The 11,140-nt window shown below is 41.6% G+C and overlaps 1 protein-coding gene and 1 long non-coding RNA gene across 2 annotated transcripts; both read left to right on the forward strand.

The window, feature by feature from the left end:
• The first annotated feature begins 1,221 nt into the window (after positions 1 to 1,221).
• On the forward strand, positions 1,222 to 10,288 carry lpar3 (lysophosphatidic acid receptor 3). Its single transcript, XM_040031165.1, has 3 exons — positions 1,222 to 1,391; positions 2,364 to 3,116; positions 7,293 to 10,288. The coding sequence occupies exons 2-3, from the start codon at positions 2,378 to 2,380 to the stop codon at positions 7,616 to 7,618; spliced, it is 1,065 nt and encodes a 354-aa protein (XP_039887099.1). The 5' UTR covers positions 1,222 to 1,391; positions 2,364 to 2,377; the 3' UTR covers positions 7,619 to 10,288.
• On the forward strand, positions 3,123 to 6,470 carry LOC120733130. The gene is made up of 2 exons (XR_005695739.1): positions 3,123 to 4,378; positions 4,474 to 6,470. It is a non-coding gene; the product is annotated as an uncharacterized LOC120733130 (long non-coding RNA).
• Positions 10,289 to 11,140: the final 852 nt, after the last annotated feature.

An 11,140-nucleotide genomic window follows, 5' to 3' on the forward strand; every position in this document is an offset into this window, starting at 1 on the left:
GCGCCCAATGGCTGCACACTGCTTCACTGAGTGAATGGGTTAAATGCAGAGAGGGATTTTCCCCACGGGGACCAATAAAGTACACTTTCTATGAGAACCCCGGGCACAGGCCCTGAATGGCCATTGGATAACCTGAGCCTGCTTCTCAAAACCCCAAAGGAACAAATCCCTTCCAAGGACGATTTACCAGAAAATCAGGTAATGGTGCTAAGCTGCTGGTTAATTGGTTTCAACTTTTTTCAGTGCTGACTCTAATCAGTTTTCTGACTCAAGTAAAGTTGCATTAAAACTAGTTTATGATGCTGTTGTGTCAAAAAGAAAAGTGCCTATGCAGGAAAAATGCCTCGCCTGTAATTAATATTTTATCAGACATATTTATTATTAATGCTAAGTGGTTGTATTGTTGTTCAAGGTGGAACTGCTTCTAGCTACCGCACATAGTCTTCTGTAGCTCAGTCTAGGAGCTGGAGTCCTTCCAGCGCTACGGTTCCAGTGTGTATGAGACTAGATGAGCAAGGGTTAAAAAAAAACTGGTTAAACATCACATATTATGATGCTTATAGGAATGAAACCAGATGAGTTTAAAGGAGAAATGTTTTTGTGAATGACCTGGTAAAAATTCATGGACATGTTAAAAGTGACAGGGACTCCAAATGACGGATTTTAAAAGCCAAAAAGTTAGAATGTTTCATTATTCACACTGAAACGTATTAATACTATGTATTAACAGACCTCTCTGCATTGAATCATATCTGTTATTAATTTCTGTCTCTCTTCCACAGCATGTCTTTGTCCTGTTTTTCTTCTTGCAGCAGGTGGCCCCGCCCCTCCCTAAGCCTGGTTCTGCCGGAGGTTTCTTCCTGTTAAAAGGGAGTTTTTCCTTCCCACCGTCGCCAAAGTGCTGCTCATAGGGGGTCATATGATTGTTGGGTTTTTCTCTGTATCTATGAAGCGCCTTGAGGCGACTTTTGTTGTGATTTGGCACTATATAAATAAAATTGAATTGAATTGAAAACATAAGATGTCACAATGTTAAGATGTAACTGTATCCGCAGCTGTCACGTAGTCTAGCTGATAAACTTCTGGTTCATTCAGATCACTGACTTGTTATCGGTTTCGTTTGGTCATCGTGCGCTCGCGGGGTCTCGTGCAAAGAATACAGCAGTGAGCGTGGGTGGCTCCACGCTCACGCCCTCTGCGTCACGCTGCTGAGACCTGGGGAGGTAGACGCTCTGCTCTCACTCTGTCCTGGCAGCGGCGCAGTGAAGTCACCTCCCTCCGTCCTCAGCCGAGGACGCACAGCGCTACAGGAGAAACATGTTCATTAAGTCCAACTGAGGATTTCGCAACTTTAAGTCTGCTGACGCACAAAGGACAAACATTTCCCACAGGTAAACCCACCTGGCTGTTTTTCCCTTCTGCTCGATCTCCTGTAATTGCCTTTTTTGTTAACTTCTTATTAGTTTTGACTAGTTTTTCTGTGGTTTCTCCAAGTGCTTATCATTTGTCTGTCCCGCTGTTAGAATCTCCTCCCCTGGCTTTGCTGCCCACTGGTTTCCAAGTCGGACCGGTTGTAGTAAAGTTTGAGTGAACAAAGGAGTCATGAAGAAAAGTGTACCTTGCACCGTGTTACAGTCAACTCTGGTTTATTACCATGTATGCAGCGTTTACCCTAAGAAATGTTTGCATACATGGAACTTTCAGATGGGGTCCATATGATTTTCACTCCGATTTTTTAATATATGGCCATGCCCTTCAGCTTTAGTAATGAGGGTTTACTGTGACTTTAGTTTTGTACAATCAGAGCGGCTCCGGTAAACAGGCTGTGCTGTGTGCGTTTTGGAGTCAAATGAATGAATCTCTTCCTAGGCTTAGGGCAGGGGTGTCAAACTCAAATACACAGTGGGCCAAAATTCAAAACTGGAACAAAGTCGCGTGCTAACGTTAATATTTATTGAAATATATATTTATTCCTCCATATTTAAGAATGAATCTTTTCTTATGGACTCAAACACGTTTTGCTGAAAAACTGAATATGGAACAAGCAAAGCTTAATACTAAACAATATATATATTAGCTGTATAATACCAGTAGGCCAGCTCTAATAGTAATTTGGTGTGGCTTCGCGGGCCAAATGTAATTGTTTGACACCTATGGCTTAGGGGGAGAGAAAAAACTCAGTCAGTCTAGAGATTTCATCACAACAAATTTGTAGAAGATGATATTAATGAGTTGTGCTTTTTTATAGCTGGTGACTAAGACTGCATAGATGCAACATGAGACAAAAGGTTTAAAGAGTCCATCGTATTGACATGGATAATGAAAAGTTCTGCTTTTAACGTCTTGGTTTTCTCATTTCACAGACCTGCCTTTTAAAATGGCCGAACAGAACACCTGTCATTACAATGAGACGATGAAGTTCTTTTACAACCAGAGCGGAGGTGATGACAAATGGGACACCACTCAGCTCATCCTGGTCCAGGTTGTGGGCTCCATCTTCTGCTGTTTCATCCTGGTCTCCAATGTCATGGTCATAGCTGCTGTCATTACCAATAAAAGGTTTCATTATCCTTTCTACTATCTCCTTTCCAACCTGGCTGCCTCGGACTTCCTCGCAGGGATAGCGTACGTGTACCTCATGTTCAACACGGGCGAGGTGTCACGGCAACTTACTGTCACTGGTTACTTCATCCGCCAAGGTCTTCTAGACATCAGTCTCTCAGCTTCACTGGCAAACCTGCTAGTCATAGCTCTGGAGCGCTACATATCTGTTATGAGCTGGAAAGTTCATAGCAACCTGACGAAGAGGAGGGTGACGCTGCTTATTGTGCTGGTGTGGGCCATTTCCATCTTCATGGGGGCTGTGCCCAGTCTGGGCTGGAACTGTATCTGCAACCTGAACACGTGCTCCAAGCTCGCTCCCATCTTCAGCAGGAGCTACTTGATCTTCTGGTCTGTCTCTAACCTGGTGGTGTTCCTTATCATGGTGTCCATCTACCTGAGAATCTACGCCTACGTTAAAAAGAAGACGGCGATGCTCATGCCACACACCTCCGGCTCCATCAACCGCAAGAGGACACCCATGAAGCTCATGAAGACGGTCTTGGTTGTGCTTGGTAGGTGCTACTCATAAAGTAGTTCCCTGAGGAGTATCGCTGATCAGCGGATCATAAAAACACTATTGTGCTTTTTAAAGTTGTCACAAACTTTAGAAACAATTTAGAGTCTCTGCTGAAGATACTTGATTATAATCTAGATGTTCCTGACAAGATGGAAAAGCAAGTTATAAAAGGGGCAAAAAAAATATTAGCTGCGTTCGCCCAAACAGCAGCCTTTCAGTGCCCTCACGTCTGAGAAGCTGTAGCCTCAGAGTGTTTAGAAATAATAAGAAATACCTCTTAACTTATTTTTTAACCGCTGGCACATAAACTCATGATTTAGTGGTACAACGCTTGTCATAATACCTTCTCCCCTTCTCAGTTGACTCATCTTAGACGAGGGCCTCGGATATCATTACTTGGCTCCCTTTGTTGGCGTTTCGCAAGAGGATACCTTTCAATAGAGGCTCAGTAATAAAATCAGACCAGTGCTTTCTATTGTAAACGGTACAATAGGAGTGTACAAGGATATTCTACTGCAGTGCAACTACAGACCATTGGAAGTTACACTGTTTTAAGTACAGTACTGTGAAAAAGTCTTGAGCCACCCCCCACGTCTGTACATTTGGCTTAGAATGAAACGTGTGCAAACGTGCACAGAGATTTAGAATACGAGTCAAAAACAGTTAATTATTTGGTATGACCACCTTTATTCTTCAGCACAGCCTGAACTCTCTTAGACAAGCTTGCTTGTCATTCCTTTAAATGGTCTTCAGGAATAGTTCACCAGACTTTGAAGGTCATTTGAAGCTATTCTTTGGAAGATGCCTTTTGTTTGAGGCTCTGGGGCGGCATAGCTAGGAATGCAGGCCAGACTGATGCATCTCTGATAGCGCTGCAGGTCAGACGAGTTCCTCAGCGTTCAGTGTGATTGCTTTTTGTTTTGTGTGCTCTTCAGATAAAAGAGAAGGTTGAAGCGTCACACCACAGAGAAATGGTCCGGCGCTGATCTTTCTCAGCTCACATGGGCAGATATCTCAGTGCTGAATGTAGTGTAGAAGATGTTTGTCTGTTTAGACACTTTATTGCAGACGGCTGTGTAATTATCTCTTCCTGCAAGGACACTGCTTCACAGCCTGTGTGGCGTACCATCCACCACGCCGCACTGGTTTTCAGTGAACGTCCCCTCCTCCCTACCCAAAAAAGGGAAAAAAGAAAAAGAACCTATACTCGGGGACTTCGGCGATTGCTTTCAGATGCACTTCTCCATAGCTTGAAGTGTAATCACACAAGTGTAGGTTCGTCCCTTCAGTATGTTAATTTATCTGTTGATTTCCTTCTTCCTCTTAACCTATCTCAGCTTTCATAGGGCGAGATATGGTATAAATCTCCTGTCTATCACAGGGCTAAAGCCCTCCACCTCTGCTCACAGTAGCAATAAGCTTCAACAGTTAACACAGAAACTTACTTACTTAAAACTGTAGCTGGAGAGTATGTAACACAATTATTTTAATGATTATGCTTTATGGGAAAAAGTTAATGAAGCTCTTATGGAAGAAACAATTGGACTATCAAAACCTGTAGGGCATGGAGTCAGGTCCAAGGTAAAGGGAAAACTGCTTGTGCAGACAAAAACGGCAGCAGGGCAAACCAGTTCAGAAATGCGTACGAAGCACACATGCTTTGTTAAAAGCAGTAAAATAACTGATTGCAGAAAGACTGGAAATGCTATGGCCTTTGTCACACCAAAGAATGAATATGCTAATGCATAAACTGTCCTTTAGAAGTAAAAGGAAACAACAGCTGTCCCTGTTTTCTCTCAGTGTTCGGCCTGTAACAGGTTCGAAGATTGTTTTTAGGGTGTTTTGTTTTGTTTTTTTGCTCATAATCTTTCCGACTTCATACAATAAATTCACTCAAATTTAAAACAAGTAAGCGTCAGGAATCACTCTTCTTCTTTTTTCATAATTGCGCTTCATGGCACTAGTTTGTCAGCATGCAGTTGTTGTAGTTTAAGCATCCATCTGTTTAAATGTAGCACATCCCAGTGTGTTGGGGCCTGCTTTTGAAGTGAAGCATCGTAATACTCCCGGCAGATATGTTTTCATTCTTTAAGCGTAACCACAAATCGACAAATGAATAGCAAAAGGAGCAGATGTTCAAAACATGGGCTTCTAAAGCCTTTTTTATTTGTAAGAGATTTAAGAGGAAAAAAGTTTGAGCTTGTAGAATACATCAAAAACTGCACGGTGATGGAATCTCAGTTACAGTTTGGTTCACGTTACTTTGGACATCACAGATGATGAAAACAAATTCAGGCGGAAGAAGGCTGCATATAAATAACTCGTTTTTGAGTTTTAGAATAAAAGCTGAGCTCAACCCTTCTCCCACACCCCTCTGTCTGACAAAAGAAATGGTGAGCTGTAAAAAAACCCAAACAAAAAACATGTTTTTCTCCTGCTGTTGGCATAAAGCTCAGAGATGCTCTAGTAGAGCAGACAGGTTGATGCTTGTTGGTTCGTTTTATTTCCAGAAAAGCTTTAGTTGCTTTGCTTTGTGCCCAAACATGTTTGAAGTAGATGGCTGCTTCAGTGCGTCCATGACCCACCTCATTATCTGCTACACACAGTTAAGTACTGAGCACAGTAATGGCATTGTGTTTCCAACCTGCGTCTACTTGTTTCTCGACTAGAATAGGTTGGATTTAAGCAACGTGGTTCTTTTACATTCTGTGCTTTAACTTCAGGGGTGAAGTTTGTTAACACATAATTCCATTTGTGTAAAATATAACTTCTGCACAATTCCTGATCTCCACATGTGCACAGCAATCGGACACCGGTGGAAGTTTGAATGTTTATACAGAGCATCCAAAAATCTACAGGCTGTGGTTATGTTTACCGTCTGCTGAAAACCTCTGGTTAATGTAGGTCCGATCGTGACGTAAGGTCGGGCAGAAGCAAATAAATAAATGAAATATGTACAAGTGGCCCCCTCAGCCCAGCAGCATTTATTATGCCAAGAAGATACTAATGGAAAAATGCAGACTGGCTTCATTTTGGAGTAATAAACCCTAACTATCACCCGACCCCTGCATCATCTCTGGCCACACAACCTCAGCAACCATCTTTTTTCATTTTCCTGCTTCCTCTGCTCACCTCAGTCTGTTTGCTAAGCTTTTACATTGATTGTCACGAACTGGCCCAAGTGAAATGCAGCATCCTGCAAACAACAAAAAACACACGAGAGGAATTAATAAGAGTAACCAAACTAAAAGTTTAACATAGTGTGAAAAGAAGATGGAGCACACCGGTGACCTCAGTAACATAAAAATGCCTGCAAGTCCGCAGAAGAGAGAAGTGAATGTTCGCAGCATGTATTGTAAAGAAAAACCACCAGAAAGGAAAGATTAGAGATGACCAAAAACAAACACAGCTCTAAAGAGGCGTGCGGACAGATGAATCGGAGCTCGGCTGTACCGGTTCCTCTGAAAGAAGTGAACTGTTGAGGTCTTGTTCTGAGTCGAAACATCGGAAAAGGTGTGTCAAACATGGCGGAGGCAGTGAGATGACGTAAGCATGCACACCCTCCAGAGGCAGTGAGTTCATTGATGATGTGCCAGAAGACAGAAGCAGCCAGATAAACTTTGAAGTGTGCAAAGCTACACTTTCTGCTCTTTCAGCTGAATACACCAAAGCAGTGAAAATGACCCGAAACATACTGAAAATGACCCTTTTTTTAAAAGATAACGAAATGAAACGATCTGCAGTGGGAGAGTCAGTCACACCACGTTAACCTGATTTATCACTTGCTGATGATAAAGTAGTATGATAAGGCAAAACAAAGAAGACTGTTTGCTGTTTGTTTTTGCCTTTTCAAACTGTTCATGACGAAGGTTTTAAAATATGGAAACAAAAGGACGTAATTCCTCAATCTTTAATGCAGTTTTTGTTGTTCGTTTGCTAGGATCAAAGCTGAAAGTCGCCTCTTTAGAACAATTTTCATCAATATTTTAGTTCATACAATAAATGTCCAAAATGTCTTGTCATAACTGTATAATAAGACATTTATTATTTAAGTTTCATCTGCAAAATGTTGAAGATGCGACTTTTCAGACTGCCTTTGTACAAAAATTATACACATTTTTGAAAGGAAACGTACTGAAGATCATGACGTAGTTTGCTTCTTTCTCTTCAGGGGCCTTTGTGATCTGCTGGACTCCTGGCTTGGTGGTTCTGCTGATGGATGGCCTTAACTGTGAGAATTGTCACGTCATGAAGTTAAAGCGCTGGCTCCTGCTCCTGGCTGTACTCAACTCTGTCATGAATCCCTGCATCTACTCTTACAAGGATGAGGAAATGTGGGCAACTTTTAAGAACCTCATGCGCTGCATTGGCAACGGCACTCGTCGGCAGAGGTCAACAAATGCCAACTCCAAGCCACTGAGCTCTGGGCACGACACGGGCAACAGCCAGCCTCCCTCAGAAGAGATGAAGAATGATGAGGGTTTACTCAAGAACTGAAAACTTTTTCTTTTTTTTCTATTTTTTGAGAACATCTGTCCAGATCTGAACGATCTTTATGAAAAGAGACTGGAGCCGACTTGAAAGAGAAGCTGCATATGTCTCCAGTTGGTCTCAGTGGGTTGTGTTTGTCCTCAGATTAAAAGCAGTCTCCTGAAGAGACATTTCACGCCAACTCCTCCACTGCTGGAGTTGGTTCGATGGAGATAGGGATCTTCATGCACTGCTGTTTCCCCTAATGAATGCAAACGAGCTGCTCTGTCAGGGTTAGATCATGTTTGGACACATACCTCCCATTCTTCCATAATGGGAATCATCCTGTGTTTTCTTTATCATATCCTCTGGGTTGCGTAAGCACGGGTGACGCTGCACTCGAATGGCTGATTAAAACAAGTCGGCGTGGCGTACACGGCTGTTCATTTCCCCTTTAAGCCTGCGAGGGAGTAAACCATATGAAGTGTGACATCAGTATGATTTTCTGTATATCTGCTTGATTCTTCCACTAAGTTCACTTCCTGGTTAGCTTTTAAGGAATGCTGTAGTGGAAGAACTAGTCAAGAAGAGTGACATTTCTTTCCAAGTCGGGCACTGTAAAGCTGCGGCTTCGCTTGGGCAGGACGCGGTTTTGTTTATTTTATGCTTTCAATAGATCCAGCAAAGCATTCTTGAAACTATACTGTGCAGAAAATATGTACTTGGTGTGAGAATTTCATCACTTCTTGTTGAGTAGTTTGGCCTCTGGTGGACAGTCTGTCTCCTTTTTTCAGTTCACCTGTGCAAAACTATGACCTGCAGCAAATCACGCAGACAGACTTGTTGTGTAATTTTTCTTTATTCAAACATCCGCTTCAGCTTGCTGAGTGGCTGATGCTGCTCTGATGAAACAGCTGGTCACCAGTAAAAGAGCTGTAGAATGATGTTGCAACACACTGGATTCCAGCTGAAGGTTTGGCATACAGTAGGCCCTCAGGACCTGAAGACGATACGACTGAATAGACTGTACCTCCCTTTGCGAACACAAGCGCCTGCAGGCTGATTAGGAAAACTTCCTGGTCAAATCTAAACCACTGACTGGGCTCAAATGACTTTTCTTTGGTTGTAAAGTATTTATGCCATGTATGTTGTAAAGGACGTCATTAAAATTGTAAATTGAGAGACAAGTTAGTGGAGCCGTTTACACCTTCTGTGGTTTGTTTGTTAGGCTGAGATGACCTGTGTTCCTGTGTAGTTTTGGACTTTTAAAGCCATAAAACTTTAATGTCTTTTTAAATATCTAAGGACATTCTTTTTTTTAAATAAGCAAATATAAGAATGTGTACAATATTTCTTTTATGACATGATATAGAAACCTTAAGTTAATTCCAGAAGAATATGTAAAATATATACATTTTTATATCTTTCAGTATTTCCTATATTTTCAGCCATAACAGCAGGCTCATGGAAATATTCGTTGATTGGTTGGTCAGTTTTTTTGTCTGCTTTTGCTTTATCTTCATTTCCAGATGACTAATGGTGGAAAATAGAATGTTTATATATTCGTTGTTGTCATCATTACACTGACTTTGGTGGTTTTAAGTCTCTTAACAACCATCAGTTTGTCATAAAGTTTTGCTGCAGACTTTTCAGCTTGACTCTGGCCTGTAGTCTTGTTGAATGTTGCACACACCACCCATTTGGCACCCACACCAGTCAAAACAAGCCATGCAATGCCTGAAAATCCAGTTCGACTGAAGCAAAGTGTCTATAGATTTTAACTCTGATGATCAATGCTAAGTGATGACTGATTATAATACTATAAAACCTTTGCAGAATTGATTGCACTAAGAAGAAGCACTAAAAGGACCGTCTGTAATGAAGTACTGCAGCTTGAGAGCACTTTGGGATGATTTAGGCTATTTAATGGGCCTCAAGCACTAAACGCTTCCAGTCAGTTATATTATTGGGCAACGAGTCTGATAAAAATAAGTAAACCCTGTGTGGATCGCACTGTAAAAACTGGACAATATGAATTAAGTATAGATTTAGGCAGTTAATAATAATCATTAAATGCAGGTATAAGAGCGAACTATTCAAACCCACTCTCTAGATTTCTGTCCATATAGATGTAAATTCCTTTCTTTCCAAAGTAAACACTCGATACTGCGTATCATAGACGTAGTTCTTGTTCTCCCCAAAAGCCCTGTTTAAGTGTCAGGTCTCCCTCTAATTTACAACAATCAACATGCTTGAAACGAAAGCCTATTGTTTACTCTTAGCAACCACAAACCCACAGCCATTTTTATTTTTCCACAAGCCGGATGTACTGTTTTTACTGCATTAACATCCTTTCAAGCTTTAAAACCTCACGCGGCGGTCTGAATGTATTGCCCTGTGCAGAAGCAGAACAGGTACATGTATAGTCTGGTTGTAAATTACATCCAGTTTCGTTTCAGTTGTTGAGATATGGGTTGACTCGGGTCATGTGGTTTGCATGTACATGATGCTGCATGGCAGCGCACATTGTATGACCAAAGCAGAGGCCTCTGCAGATCTGTAATTCCTGCTGACTGGCACGCTGGTTCAACCTTCTGAAAAACCTGAACTGTTAACTGCGTTGTGTGGCCGTCTTTTTCTACAGCTGTGCTGTAATTATGCCTTCTTGAAAAGCCAATTAAATTTCACATATGTTCAGAAATGCCGTCTTTTGGTTTATTCTAAATGTTAGGGCAAACAGATGTAGGCACAGATGGGAAATGTTGCATAAATCATCCCTTTTGCTCTAAAAATAAGAACTCATATCGCATATGAAGGCCAGCTTCAAAATTAAATCAGATTACAGACTTATTCAGCATAAACCAGCAAAAGATAAAAATAAAAAGTTTGTCATGTATTCACTTTATATGGTTCTCACATCCAGAGAACCTCAACGTACTTTATTAAATACATCTGTCTGACTGCAAGTAAGTGCAAATTACATCGTATGGCAGCAACTCAGTGCATCTACACTTGTAGGAAGAAAGGTGACTTTGGAAGTGGCCGAGTCGTTGGTGCCAAACATCTGATATTTTAGAAACTGTTGATCTTCTGGGATTCTCCCGACACAACCATCTTTGAAACTGGCCCGTTACCTGAGAGAAAATCCCTCGTTGATGCCAGCAGTCACAGGAGCATAGCCAGGCTGCTTTAGCTGATAGGAACGCAACAGTAACTCAAATAACCACAAAGGTATGCAGAAGAGTGAAGTCTGAATGCACAGCATGTTGAACTTTGAAGCAGATGAGCTGCAGCAGCAAAAGACAATGCCCGTGTCACTTTTGTCATCTACGAACAGGAAACTGAGGCTATGGTTCAGAAAACTGGAAAAATGCTCCCACGAGGCTCAATTTCTGCTGCAACATTTGGTTGATGAATGAAACAAAACAAAACATGAAAGCATGGCTCCATCTCGCCTTGTATCAACGGTTCAGGCTACTGCTGGTGATGTAATGATTTTTTTTAGCACACTTGGTCTCTTTGGTACCAACTGAGCATCATTTAAAGGCC

This window comes from Simochromis diagramma, unplaced genomic scaffold (genome assembly GCF_900408965.1).
Source record: "Simochromis diagramma unplaced genomic scaffold, fSimDia1.1 OVJJ01000334.1, whole genome shotgun sequence".
In the NCBI taxonomy this organism is placed as follows: Eukaryota; Metazoa; Chordata; class Actinopteri; order Cichliformes; family Cichlidae; genus Simochromis; species Simochromis diagramma.

Coding starts and splice junctions, on each gene's coding strand:
- lpar3 (XM_040031165.1), top strand. CDS start 2,378: ATGGCCGAACAGAACACCTGTCATTACAATGAGACGATGAAGTTCTTT. Junction 3,117..7,292: donor GACGGTCTTGGTTGTGCTTG/GTAGGTGCTACT, acceptor CTTTCTCTTCAG/GGGCCTTTGTGATCTGCTGG.